The 15,152-nt window shown below is 40.4% G+C and overlaps 1 protein-coding gene across 1 annotated transcript in view; it reads left to right on the top strand.

The window, feature by feature from the left end:
- The window catches only part of LOC307188629 (programmed cell death 1 ligand 2-like), a gene marked incomplete at its 3' end in the record, with an annotated part of 91,515 nt that overhangs the window by 18,174 nt on the left and 58,189 nt on the right, over positions 1–15,152 (top strand). The window contains exon 3 of the mRNA XM_079926019.1: positions 3,528–3,833. Coding sequence (XP_079782145.1) covers positions 3,528–3,833 — 306 coding nt within the window. The remainder of the gene's footprint in view (positions 1–3,527; positions 3,834–15,152) is intronic.

Below are 15,152 nucleotides of genomic sequence, written 5' to 3'. Positions count from 1 at the left end.
ACCCAAAGTCCTCTGATTCTTGTTAAATCTCAGGCTCAGCAATTAACCTTCCCTGCAAGCCCCATGTCTCTTCCCTGTTTCTTGTTACATCATGTGTAATAAAATAAGAGAAGGAAGTACCATGAGGAGAGTAAAAGTAGTGTAAATTCCTGAACCTGGTGCATAGAATATGGTTAATACATATTAGAGAATGAATAAATAAATATTATTCTCCAGGGTAGAGTGGATTTGGTATCAGGCAGCTCTGTTTTAATTATAAGGGGGCTTAATAACTCAAGTATTTGGAGATGATTCTAATCATAAAGGAATCTACTTTAAAGAGTATCCTATTATGGAGACACCAGTGAGAGTTATTACAAGTGTTCAGGGAATTCCACAAAATGGAATCATGCGGGAAATTCAGAAGCATGGCATCTTTTCTCACCATGTATCGTCCCAGAGTCTTCTCAACCTGGCCAAGCAAATGCTGAATTGGCATTGTTTTACACAGAAGCACTCACATTGTAGCCTGCCCCCACCCCCATCCTGCGCAAAAGAATACCAGGCAGCTGTGAACTCCTTTTTGTATCATAGATCTCTGTCAGAAAGGCACGCTAATGTTCTAGTTGTGGTTAAAACAGGGGTTGGAGGCAATATATAAGCTTGTCATTAATTTTTGATAAAAACTCAAGTGTGTGCACTACACTCTCACCTGTGCTGGGTGGTGATTAAGAATGCCAGTTTGGGGCTTCCCTGGTGGCACAGTGGTTGAGAGTCTGCCTGCCAATGCAGGGCACACGGGTTCGTGCCCCGGTCCGGGAAGATCCCACATGCCGCGGAGCGGCTGGGCCCTTGAGCCATGGCCGCTAAGCCTGCGCGTCCGGAGCCTGTGCTCTGCAACGGGAGAGGCCACAACAGTGAGAGGCCCACGTACCGCAAAAAAAAAAAAAGAATGCCAGTTTGTGCAATTTGGGGCAAGTTGCTGTTTGATGAGAGGAAAGCAAAAGTGAATATGGGGAGGCTCATCCTTTTGTTTCTCCCTCTCCCCGTTTTTGTCATTTTATGTTAAACCCTTAACTGGAATTTAGTATGTATCAGGCACTGGAGACGCCAAAGCAAATTCAACCTGGTCACTGCCTTCAAAGATTTGCAGGATGGTAGGAGGAAAAACTCCAGTCAGAAGAGAATTATGATGTGAATCACTCAAGCAACAGAAAACCCCCGAACTATTTATACTGTGAAATCTGTTATCCAGGGTGGTCCGAATACCACTTTCTCAAGAATTAAAACATTGTACAAAAGAAAGTTTGCTGACTACCTGCCAAAATAAGGCACTTCACATGTGCCATTTTGTCTAGTTTTCCCCACAATGCTGACAGGTAGATGTTATCTTCGACCTTTACAGATAAAGAGGCTGAGACTCATAGAGTTTAAATAGCATGATCAAGATCAAAGGGCTCATAATCCTGATATAGTCAAAATTTGAACCCAGGTTCATCTGTCACTAAATCCCAAGCTCTTTCCATACCACGTTTTATGTGGAAACAACCACTCAAATAGCATATTCTTAGAAGCCATCCCCAAATATAAGTGGATGTTTTGACTGATTAAATGAATGGATTAATGAAGTAAGCTCTACTGAACATAATTTGATCTAATCTTCTGTCACAATTCAGAAGCTACTTCGAGATCTTACACTCAGTCTTAATGACTAACCACTCATTAATAATGGAAGCAGCATAATTTTGTACAATTTATCACAATTTATTCATGCATACACTACTTTCATTAGTTTTGCCATGTTTGACTACTCTTTGTGCTATTGTTTTTATAGAATTATCTAAATCAACTGAGCTTTTATTTTTTGAACAAAACAATCTACCCTTGTGGTAAATGGAAAACCAGTATCACTGGTACAGGTAAATAGAGGATATGAGCAAAAATAAATGCAATGAAAGTAAAGTGATGCTATTAAATTCTACCCAGATAATAATATCTGCCTGAGAGCTTCTTGTTTTATTAAAAGGAAAAATAGGGCTTCCCTGGTGGCGCAGTGGTTAAGAATCCACCTGACAAGGCAGGGGACACTGGTTTGAGCCCTGGCCTGGGAAGATCACACATGCTGCGGAGCAACTAAGCCCGTGTGCCACAACTGCTGAGCCTGCGCTCTAGAGCCTGCGAGCCACAACTACTGAAGCCCACGCACCTAGAGCCCATGCTCTGCAACAAGAGATGCCACCACAGTGAGCAACCCATGCACCGCATTGAAGAGTAGCACCCGCTCGCCACAACTAGAGAAAGCCCACGCACAGCAACGAAGACCCAAAGCAGCCAAAAATAAATAAATAAAATAAAATAAAAAGAAAAATAACCATTGTTAGAGACGTGAGAGTCTAGTTGCAAATTATATGTAATTTGAAGGATTGGAATAGAATTGAAGAGGGAATAAATTCCTCTCCGAATAATCCAACTCCCTTTGGGCCTTGATTCTGCCGTATCTAAAATCATTTTGCATACTTCTAGAAGTATGTGCCTCACGTTTTGGGAAATACTGTTTCAAAGACTACAGATTTTGAAGTCAACCATCTGACTAGCTCAGAATTTTAACTTTACTAACTGTACATCCTGGATCAAACCTCTTTGACCCAGTTTCCTCAACTATAAAACAGTAATGATAATACATGTTTCATGCTTGTATTTTCAGTATTAAATGACATAGGTTTTTTAAAAAACATTTATTTATTTAGCTGCTCCGGGTCTTAGTTGCAGCACTCGGGATCTTCGTTGCTGCATGCGGGATCTTAGTTGAGACATGCAGGGTCGAACCCAGGCCCCCTGCCTTGGGAACGTGGAGTCTTAACCACTGGACCACAAGGGAAGTCCCAATGATATAGTTATAAAGAGCCTAGAACAGTGGCTGGCACATAGTAGGTATACACTAAGTATTAGTTCCATTCTTTCCTCTTATTGACAGAAAAGACGCTTCTACAGTAGACTTGTATGATATGATGGTTAAGAGCGCTTGAACTTAACAATACCTGGGTCTGATCCTGGCTGTGCAATGTTAGGCAAGTTGCTTAACCTTTCTGTGTCTCAGTTTCATTTTCTAAAAAGAAGATAGCTCTACGTCACTGGCTTCCTGGGGGGACTAAAAGAGATCATGTGTTAGCAGAGGCCTAACACCTAGTAAGAACTCAATGGGTGGTAGTTATTATTACTATCACTGGTGAGAGGAGGTAAAATTTGGCAGATAATGATGTAATTTGACCCATATGAAGAAAATGAGCCTGGATAATAGGGGGTAGGAAGGCAGTCAGCTGCACAGGTGAGGAGTGTTGAGAGGTGAGAACTACCTCAGAGCAGATCAAGAATTCTACTCTTTCCCAGAATGGATGGGGGTAAAGGAGAGAAAGGAACCTTCACAAATGCCCAGATAATGACAGGTATCTCTTGGGAAACGGGGGTGGGATAGGTCTCCTCAGGTCCCACTCTGTACAGAACTGAAATGTGAAGGCAGACAATCTGAGAATGCCTTATTTTCTGTTCAGCTTTATTCACAGTGACGGTCCCAAAGGAAATGTACACGGTAGACTACGGTGGCAATGTGACCTTGGAGTGTGATTTTGACACCGGAGGTCATGTGGAACTCGGAGATTTAAAAGCCAGTTTGCAAAAGGTGGAAAATGATACAACCTTGCTCAGTGAAAGAGCCATTTTGCTGGAGGAGCAGCTGCCCCTGGGGAAGGCCTTGTTCCACATCCCCCAAGTCCAAGTGAGAGATGCAGGGCAGTACCGCTGCCTGATCATCTATGGGATCGCCTGGGACTACAAGTACCTGACTCTGAAAGTCAAAGGTGAGTAGTTTCAGGGACTGGAATACATGGAGGCATCTCTCCAACACAAGACCTGCATTAGCTGCAAGTAACAAGCTCAAACCAAAACTAGGAGGATGGCTATAAAGAGACAGAGATACCTCAGAGAAAACAAAAGCACCTGCTCAGAAATATTTTTTGATATCTGAATATAAAGCAGTGGAGGTTAGGGTAAATAGGGGTAGAGGGAATAAAACTGGTCTAGAGAAAGCCAGGAAAATGAGTCCCTGAAAGGTGGGAGAGTACCAAAGATAAGTTTTGCCTAGTTCACAGGAACAATACTGACTTGATATTAAACTACTCTTTCAGAGTCCAGAGTTTTTTAAACCATGATTTGCCACTCATTAACAGATTAAAATATTAGTTTAATGAGTAGCAACCAGGTAGGTGTTTTTTACCAATAAAATGAATGAACCGAATGAATAGAATAGAATATATCAGGGCATCACATAGTAGGGATTAGTGTTGTTTTGTGAAACACAAATTATTTCAGAGGGGTGTGTGTGTGTGTGTGTGTGTGTGTGTGCGCGCGCGCGCGCGTGCATGTGCGTGCGCACGCACGTGTGTGTGCATCTTGGCTCGTGGTGTGATAATTTTTTTCTCACTCTGGGTCATAGTCTAAAAAGTTTGGAAAATGCTACTCTAGTCCCAGCCTAATCTATTGCACATGAAACAGCTGAAGTCCAGAGAACTGAAATGGGTAGCTTGAGGGAGCCAGTGAATCAATAGCTGTCCCCATTCCTCTGGGTTGAGGGCTCTCTCCACCACAACACGAGCCAAGAACCTAAATCTGAAGAGAATCTTCAAGTTCTTGTTTGTTCTGGGAAAGGTCATTTGAGGAAAGACATATAACAACTGTAGAAGAATAGATTTGACTCTGTTCATTGGCTTATGTTTTTCAGCCTTCGCTGACTGGTCTGAGTTAAACTATGCCAGTTTTTCTCTGTCCCCTCCCTATTCCACACATTACACTCAGAGGATATGTTCTGTCTTCTGGAGGGTCTGTGGAGTTTGGTCCCTAAAGACCATTGACCTTGACAGCAGTGGGGTGACTTTATGATCTGGTATAAAGAAGGACAAACTAGAATAATTAGACACGAGGTTGAATGTTGTTTTCACCTGACCTTGGGCAGGTTATTTCACCTCTCTTAATCTAGCATTTTTCTTATTTGTAAAAGAATAGCAATAGTAGCATCTACCACATAGGATTATTGTAAAAATTACAAGAGATAATGAACACAAAGAGCTGAGTATGGTGCTTGGCATACGGTGAGTGCCCAGAGGTTTGGATCAAAGACCCTCAATTACTGCAGGGATGGTGCCCTCTTACATCTCAACTAATAGTGAGTCATCAGGAAAGCCCTTAGCTGGATGTAACTGCCTTCTATCTTTATTGCATTTCCTACAAACAGGCATCAACTGGGAGGAACTCCAGAGCATTGAAGTTAGTCTGAGTTCAGTCAACTGGAAGAGAGAGGGCTCTACATCCTCACAATCCCCTAGTGTACTTGGGTATCTGCACCCCTAAATCACTGCCCCATGTTTGTTGATCTCTATTTGAGTGTTATAATGCACCTAGGGTCTTTGGGCAATTTGGTACCAGTCCCCCTCTTTCTTGCTCGGGCTGAGGGATGTCCCTCATCCATGGGAGGGCACTCTGCCTGCTTCCTCATCTAGACCAGAGATGAATCAGGTGAGGAACAGATTTATTCCTCAAACCTTAATTAATTAATTAGTTAATTAATTCCTTAAGCCCTTAATGATCTTCCAGCTAGAGTATATGGGATCACAAAGACTTTCTATGAGATGCATAGCATAGGCGGTTTTAGGAAATTAGTTTCTAGATCTTCATCTTCCCCAAGTACTTGTTCCCCAAATTGAGTGTGCCTGAGAATATGCCTTCCAGGCAAGGCTCTTGGGGTTCTCCTAAAATGCTTCCTCTTTTATTTTTGCTTTACCCACTTCATAAAAAGCCTCCCTTTCACCCATCATGAATACAGTGCATTGCCCTGAGGTATAAAATCCTCCATAGTGATAAACAAAAGAATGATTGGAAATATTGATACCATACCAAATTGTAATGACTAACAAATCCTTCTGCAAACCAGGAGGTATCAAATTCTGTTTTCAACAAAATTGAAGGAGGGCCTAATAGAGTTAACAGCTGATAATAAAAAAATAAAGTAATTTTTTGTCATATAAATCATAAGGCTTTCAAAGAATGAAATGATATTACTATAACTGAACTTCTTCCATTCCCACCTATTTATTCATATGAGCAAGATTCCTTAGCCCTTATAGCTACAAAAAATGAAAAATAGAAATAGAATTGATGCTGAACCTTGTCTCATTCCAACCATAAGTCATATGCATCCTCAGATTCATGAACAGATTGAAAAAGAGAGCCCCATCCATCCCATTAAAAGATACATTTCCAGTAAACTTTTTTATGTTTAATAATTATCAATATTCATAATATTTTATGTTTTGATTTTACATGTACTGATAATAATGGAAATTAGATTTCAATGCAGAAGAAAACTTTGAACACTTAAAGCCTCATGGTCACAAGAAAAATAATTTAATTTCAATAGCTATACATGTTTTGTTGTTGCAAAGAAACAAAAGGATAATCACCAAAAGAGTGTTCAAACATGTTGCATTAGAATAAAATTCTGCAGAAGTGGAATGGGAACTGATATTCGAGGAATAAAAAGAAACAATGTAAAGTTCTGACCATTAGGGAAGAATTTTTATATGTATTTTTCAATGGATGGTGGTGTGTATGAAAGACACCTTCTTTGATCTCTAGGTGACATTGGATGCATTTGTAAAGAGTGAAATAATTGCCTTACTAAAAATATGTGTTTATAACGGTCTAAACATCGTATATTTTTCCAATATAGAAACCTATGATATATTCTAAGAATGAACTTAATAAATGTGTGAGAAGGAGCACACTGCATCACGATTGTTTTAGGAGAAATGCAAACAAACAAACAAAAAAAGATTGAAGACCAGCACATAAGGATATTCTACCCAGATGAGGGGTGTCTGAAGGAAGCAGGGGAGATCTAGGACTCCAGTTAGGGTGCGCTTACATAGAACAAGACTAGAGGAAGGATGTGCTTTGTCCTTAAAATGCCTAAGTTTTGGCATACACCTTGAAAATAGGTTTATAGCATTTTATTTGTTGTCTGGGCAACAGTTCATATTAAATATAGTGAAAAGAGAATTGATTTCATAAGGACAGGGAAAAAAATTGCTAGGTAGCATGGCTAGAGAGTCTAGAAGAGACAATAACAGAAGGCTGCAGTTTGTGAAAGGCCAGGTTGCAACCCCAAGGCAATTAGAAATCTGTCGGAAGAAGGCCAGGGAGCACGACTGAAGAAAAGGGTACAGAGGCCCTGAGAAGCCAGGGATTGAGCCCACAGGTTGAGAACTGGCCTGAGCAAGGATCCCAGATAGACACAGAGCAGGTACTAAGAACAGAAGGGCCAAACCAGCCTGAAGGCGTGAGCAGGCTGAGGCTTACAGACGTACTTTAAATCAACAAAAAGGCCCAAGATAGATAGAGTACAACTTCAACAAGTGGAGGAAGGTGGCAGCATAGTTTCCGTTTCCGCAAGAGAAATGGCCTTCACCCTAAAAGGGGAAGTCAGATGGCAGAGGGCATAGGGAGGAGAACAGCCCGAGAGAAGCAACTCGGTAGTGAAATGATGTCTGTACATTTAGCCTCTAGGCCCAGAGAAAGCATTTGCTAAAAAAACTTACTAATGGGGCTAAATCTGCTCTCAGTGTCTTTTCTCCCTTGGGGAAACTGAAGGGAATAAGGAAACCCTGAGTTAAGAAAACAATATCCTGAATTTTGAAGGGGAGAAAGCTCCTGGGAATTACAAACTGTTTAACCTGATGTTCCTCCCCAGGCCATTTAACAGACCAATTGAGAGCCATCCTAAAAGATTTCTTTCAGTGACTACAAGAAACCTGTCAGGATTCTCTAAGATTAATGCATGTAAAACTACATTTTTTCACCTTAGTTAGGGTCATTATGATGATAAAGTAGATGATACTATGTGCAGTAGTAAAGATAATATAGTAGTAAAACATATAGTAAAGATAATAAAGCTTATCTTTATTTCAGAAATGCTAGAGTTGCCAGTAACATTTGAATTATAGAGACAACTGGGATAATAGAAACCATTTAAACCAATGGAAATTGAAACCAGAAAATAGTAATTCTTTTGATGGAACAGACTGAGAAGCCAAATGGGGACTAGGGAGGCAAATCACCAGTTAGCAAAAGCAGGAAGCTGCTACCACACTGCTGGGATGGAGGAACAGGGGGAAGGCAGGGTTAATGGCCCAGGGGTGGAACCCAAGTGGGCCTGTCCAGTGGTATCTGGAGCCAGGGAAGAGCTGTGGCTGCTGCTAGAGAGGCCTTATAGCATAGAGTATGGGGGAGAAACACTCATTCTCCTTCCTCCTGCTAACTCTCACATCTTCCCGAATGCCTGCTGTTGGCTGTCACGAGCCTGGGATACACAGCCTGCAGGAGTCAGCCTTCCCGCCGTATAGAGCAGAAACTGAGGGATTGATCTAAGGGCAAACAGGCCCAGGACCCACACAGCACACACCTTGTGCATAAAATGGTAAAACATGGGATGAATAATAGTGTAGTTGACTGGATCTATAACCGACTGAACAAGTAGTAGTTGTTGACTAAGGGGCAACAAAGGTCTTGGGTCAACCTGGAGACCATCTCCAAGTGATAAGGCGTCTGTTATAGCCAACCTAGCTGGGCAGTAGATCACTCAACAAAATCGATCTTACGACCTTAGGCTGCTTTAAAACCCTGTGTTGGGCCTGAAGTGTACTCAGCACATAGGAAATAATTAGTCACACTACACTTTGTGCTGCTTAGATAATATCTGGAATATAGGTCATGTTACACTGGCAAAAACAAAGTGTATCCGAAGAGTGCTATCTGGAACTGGGGCTGAAAATTATGTCCTGTGAGATATGGTTGAAGGAAGTAGGCATGTTTTACCTAAGAGATGGAAAGACTATATGGGGTCTTGCCAGTGATCTTCAGATATCTGAAGGGTTTTGTCACATAAAAGAGATAATAATAATTGACAGTACTAACTGACTATTTAATAAGTTCTAGGTACCTAACTCATTTAATCATCCTCACACCCCTGTTAAGGATAAGTATTATCATACCTGTTTTACAAATGAGAAAACTGAGGCTTGACAGGTCACGTAACCACCACTTGGCTTAAGCCTAGTCAAACCTTTCCGACTCTGAAGCCCATGTTCTTAACTACTATGCTTACCATATGTTGTTTTGCTAAACGAGACAAGTACCAATGGGTTGAAGCTACCATGAGGCAAAATTTGACTTGGCGTAAGGATGATCCTCCCAATGAAAGTTTAACTTTCTTATTGTCTAATTGTGGCAATGACTGCTTCTGGAAGTAAGAGTTTCCATTCACAGATGTGTTTAACCAAAAGTTAGTTATCTAGCAGGTTACTAATATCAAGAAGAAAAGTATTATTAAAGATAAAAAGGGGCATTTCATGATGATAGAAAAAATCAGTTCAACAGGAAAATGTAACAATCCTAAACGTGTATACATCTAACCATATAGCTTCAAAATATATAAAACAAAAATTGACAGACCTAAAAGGAGAAATAAACAAATCCATAATTATATTTGGAGATTTCAACTCATCTCTGTTATAACTGGTAGAACACACAAAAAAGAAAATAGAAGAGTAGAACAACACAATTAGCCATCTTGATCTAATTGACATATATAAAATTTATACCCAACAACTGCAGAATACACATTGTTTCCAAGTGCATGTGAAACATTCATCAAGATAGTTATCTAGCAAAGCTGCTGGAAAAGATACTTCTTGTTGAGCAGGAAGTTGGACTAATCAAATTTTAAGATCACTTCCACCTCTGAAATTCCAAAATTTACTCATCTTTTCCTAAGAATGTCACCCTCAGTCCAGCTTCCCCACTGTGTATTGCTGATAATGATGTCTTTTCAGCCATTTCCCTAATAAGAAAGAGGCTGTGGAGACATCTTTAATATTACATAAATGTAGGGTGTGTGCTCCTGTCCCTCCCCCAAACCTTGCTCATTCTTTTTTAAAAATTTTAGTTTTCAAACTGAAGTATAGTTGATTTACAATGTTGTGTTAGTGTGTACAACAAAGTGTTTCAGATATATATATGTGTTCTTTTTCATATTCTTTTCCATTATAGGTTATTACAAGATATTGAATATAGTTCCCTGTGCTATACAGTATATCTTTGTTGTTCATCTGTTTTATATACGGTAGTGTGTATCTGTTAATCCCAGACTCCTAAGTTATCCCTCTCCCCCATTCCCCTTTGGTAACCATAAGTTTGTTTTCTATGTCTATGAATCTGTTTCTGTTTTGTAAATAAGTTCATTTGTATCAGTTTTTTGGATTCCACATATTTGTCTTTCTCTGTCTGACTTACTTCACTTAGTATGATAATCTCTAGGTCCATCCATGTTGCTGCAAATGGTATTATTTCATTCTTTTTAATGGCTGAGTTATATTCCATTGTATGTATGTACCATACAATGGAATCTTCTTTACCAATTCATCTGTCAGTGGACATTTACGTTGCTTCCATGTGTTGGGTATTGTAAATAGTGCTGCTCTGAACATTGGGGTGCATGTATCTTTTCAAATTAGAGTTTTCATCTTTTCTGGATATGTGTCCAGGAGTGGGATTGCAGGATCATATGGTAACTCTATTTTTAGTTTTTTAAGGAACCCCCATACTATTCTCCATAGTGGCTGTACCAATTTACATTCATGCCAGCAGTGTAGGAGGGTTCCCTTTTCTCCACACCCTCTTCAGCATTTATTATTTACAGACTTTTTGATGATGGCCATTCTGACTGGTGTGAGGTGATAATCTCATTATAGTTTTGATTTGCATTTCTCTAATAATTAGCGATGTTGAGTGTATTTTCATGTGCCTGTTGGCCATCTGTATGTCTTCTTTGGAAAAATGTCTATTTAGGTCTTCTGCCCACTTTTTGATTGGGTTATTTGTTTCTTTGATATTGAGCTCTATGAGCTGTTTGTATATTTTGGAAATCAGTCCCTGTCAGTCGCATCGTTTCTCGCCGATTCTTTTAGTTGAACATCTCTCCCATCTCTTCCCTTATTTATATATCCCAAGTCAAAGCCTCAGCCCAGATCCTGATTCATGGCCCTCTTACCTCTGAAATCACCTACCAACTCAGCAACCAAGACCAGCATCTTGTCCTGAGCTACCTTGCTGGAGCAGGCCAAGCCCTCACCTGTAACACACTACTCCTATGAATCCATTTATTCTACTCTATGCCCCTCCAAAGCCCCAGAGCTTACAGAAATAATCTACAACAGAATAGGATTAAATGATTATAAGAGGACATCGAATGAAGGGACAATAAGTGTAGATAAAATAACATAAAATTAGATAAAGTGAGTACTCAAAATGCATGCTTCAGATACTGATGGATTGCTAGAGATAGACCAAAATTGGCTCCAAGGAGACTAATGAGTCTAACTACTTCAAGACCTTCAGTAGGCTGCTTCAGAACCTAATTCTTCTTATCTTCTTCTACTTCTGGGTACTTTGAAGTCCCCCTGGGAAACATATCTCTCTTCCCATGTATGTTGCTTCATCCCTAGACTTTTGTGATTACATAGAGAATCGTCCTCTTGTGATGATCCCAGTGCAGAATTCAGAATACTGTACCCATGAAGGACATGAGTTCAAAGCTCCCCAACCACCCCATATTCCAGCTGTTTCCTTATTTCTTACTGGAATATGAAATTTTCCTACCTCCTAAGGTCCTTGGGTGGTTTAAGCAAGATAAGGTATATTAAGAGGATGGAGTCAATAGTTAGAGCTACTCACCCCTGCTCCTCTTTAAGTTCTTGACTAAGTGAGCTGTACCTGGAGGAATCAGTAGCCAAATGGAAATGAACTCCATTTTTTTAAATTAACAACTGGATGAGCACATAATCTTTCCCTTTCCCCTCTCCCCACTTTGGAGATTCTCTGATAATTTGCACTGGAGAACATGACTCAGAATAGTGAATTCTTGTTTCTTGCTCCCTTGTCTTAAACTGAGTCCAGGTTTGCACATCAGTCCCTGAAGTTATCCATCCAAACTCATAGATAAGAAAATCTGCCCCACCCACCCAGTCACAAGCAGAAGCTGGAATACTGTGGGTGCGGGAAGATGTGAGAGATTTTTGAGGCAGGCAGGCCAGCAGGCCAGGGCAACTACTCTTAATGGCATGGAAAGAACTTCAAGAGAAGGCCACAGGTTATAAGCAGCACTTCAAGACACAGTCACCTTGCTCTCCAGTGACCCGTGACTCAGTGAGTGACTTTGGCTGTAACTAATCAAATTAGCAACTCATAACACAGAGGCGCACAAGGGAGGTTCTCAAAAAGCAAAAATTGTGGAGAGGGAAATGAATCTTCCTTTCACCTCCACAGAATGTAAAAGCACAGGGCATGAACTCAGCACCTAGAAAACACTTAGTAAATCATACATATTTGATATTTTCCACATGGCTGTTAGCATTATTTTAATATAAAATCACTTTTCACAGTTTGTGCTCATTTATACTCCTCCCAAAAATTTAACAAAAAAATGTTTCATCATATCTGTGCCATATATACATCTTTACTTCAAAGATTGTATTGAAATTCTTTCTTAAAGAAGTATTTCCTACCTGATGAGAGCTAGTGCTCACTCCCTCTTCCTTTCACCAAAAATCAGCAGGTTACTTTTTACACTCCCTGGTATCTGCGTACGTGGTTAATATTTATTTTTAGCTATCATCTAAGATAACTGGACAATTTGTCCTTGTGTCTTCCTGGTGCTCTCAATGTCACTTGTGTCTATTTTAGATCTCAGTTTTCTAGAGGGCAGGGAGACATATCTGATCAATTCATTCAGCATCCACTGCACAGAAGGGGGTGTGTGTGTGTGTGTGTGTGTGTGTGTGTGTGTGTGTTAGGGAGAAGTATAAATGTACTCAGTTCTTGACTATTTATAGGCAGAATCTAAGTCTTTAAAAATAATAATAGCATTTATCAAGTGCTTACTGTGTTCCTGCCCTTTTCTGAGCACTTACATGTATTAACTCATTCATCTTCAAAGTGTTGCCAGAGGTGTTCCAGGTGTTTGCTCAAAAGCCATCAACCCCCATCTTTAGCAGGAATGACATAAATCTTTAAGTTAAATTGTCCAGAGATAAGAAAGGAAGCTACAAACAAAAACAAAAAAACCAAACCCAGAGGACCTTCGAGATGGTGGAGGAGTAACATGTGAAGATCACCTTCCCCCCAAAAATATATCTAAAATACATCTACATGTGGAACAACTCCTATAGAGCCCCTACTGAATGCTGGCAGAAGACCTCAGACTTGCCAAAAGGCAAGAAACTCCCCATGTAACTGGCCGTGTGGCTGACAGGGTCTTGGTGCTCCTACCGGCTGTTAGGCTAGAACCTCTGAGGTGGGAGAGCCGAGTTCAGGACATTGGACCACCAGAGACCTCCCAGCCCCGTGTAATATCAATCAGCGAGAGCTTTCCCAGAGATCTCCATCTCAATGCTAAGACCCAGCTCCACTCAACGACCAGCAAGCTCCAGTGCTTGACACCACAAGCCAAACAACTAGCAAGACAGGGACACAACCCCACCCATTAGCAGAGAGGCTGCCTAAAATCATAATAAGTTCACAGACACCCCAAAACACACCACCAGATGTGGTCCTGCCCACCAGAAAGACAAGATCCAGCCTCATCCACCAGAACACAGGCACCAGTCCCCTCCATCGGGAAGCCTACACAACCCACTGAACCAACCTTACCCACTGGGGGCAGACACCAAAAACAACAGGAACTATGAACTTGCAACCTGCGAAAAGGAGACCCCAAACACAGTAAGTTAAGCAAAATGAGAAGACAGAGAAATATGCAGCAGATGAAGGAGCAAGGTAAAATCCCACCTGACCAAACAAATGAAGAGGAAATAGGCAGTCTACCTGAAAAAGAATTCAGAATAATGATAGTAAAGATGATCCAAAATCTTGGAAATAGAATGGAGAAAATAAAATAAACGTTAAACAAGGACCTAGAAGAACTAAAGAGTAAACAAACAATGATGAACAGCACAATAAATGAAATTAAAAACTCTCTAGAGGGACTTCCCTGGTGACGCAGTGGATGAGACTCCATGCTCCCAATGCAGGGTGCCTGCGTTCGATCCCTGGTCAGGGAACTAGATCCCACATGCATGCTGCAACTAAGAGTTCTCATGCCACAACTAAGGAGGCTGCCTGCCACAACTGGGACCTGGTGCAACCAAATAAATAAATAAATATATTTTTTAAAAAAACAACTCTCTAGAAGGAATCAAAAGCAGAATAACTGAGGCAGAAGAATGGATAAGTGACCTGGAAGATAGAAGAGTGGAAATAACTACTGCAGAGCAAACTAAAGAAAAAGGAATGAAAAGAATTGAGGACAGTCTCAGAGACATGTGGGACAACAGTAAACGCACCAACATTCAAATTATAGGGATCCCAGGAGAAAAAGAATAAAAGGGTCTGAGAAAATATGTGAAGAGATTACAGTTGAAAACTTCCCTAACATGGGAGGGGAAATAGTCAGTCAAGTCCAGAGAGTTCAGAGAGTCCCATACAGGATAAATCGAAGGAGAAACACGCCAAGACACATATTACTCAAACGATCAAAAATTAAATACAAAGAAAAAATATTGAAAGTAGCAAGGGAAAAGCAACAAGTAACATCCAAGGGAATCCCCATAAGATTAACAGCTGATCTTTCAGCAGAAACTCTGCAAGCCTAAAGGGAGTGGCAGGACATATTTAAAGTGATGAAAAGAAAAAACCTACAACCAAGATTACTCTACCCAGCAAGGATCTCATTCAAATTCGATGGAGAAATTAAAACCTTTACAGACAAGCAAAAGCTAAGAAAATTCAGCACCACCAAACCTGCTTTACAACAAATGCTAAAGGAACTTCTCTAGGCAAGAAACACAAGAGAAGGAAAAGACCTACAATAACAAACCCAAAACAATTAAGAAAATGGTAATAGGAACATACATATTGATAACTACCTTAAATGTAATGGATTAAATGCACCAACCAAAAGACATAGACGGGCTGAATGGTTACAAAAACAAGACCCGTATATATGCTGTCTA

This window comes from Stenella coeruleoalba (genome assembly GCF_951394435.1).
Source record: "Stenella coeruleoalba genome assembly, chromosome: 7".
Lineage (NCBI taxonomy): Eukaryota > Metazoa > Chordata > Mammalia > Artiodactyla > Delphinidae > Stenella > Stenella coeruleoalba.
This window is presented reverse-complemented; position numbering and strand designations above follow the sequence as displayed.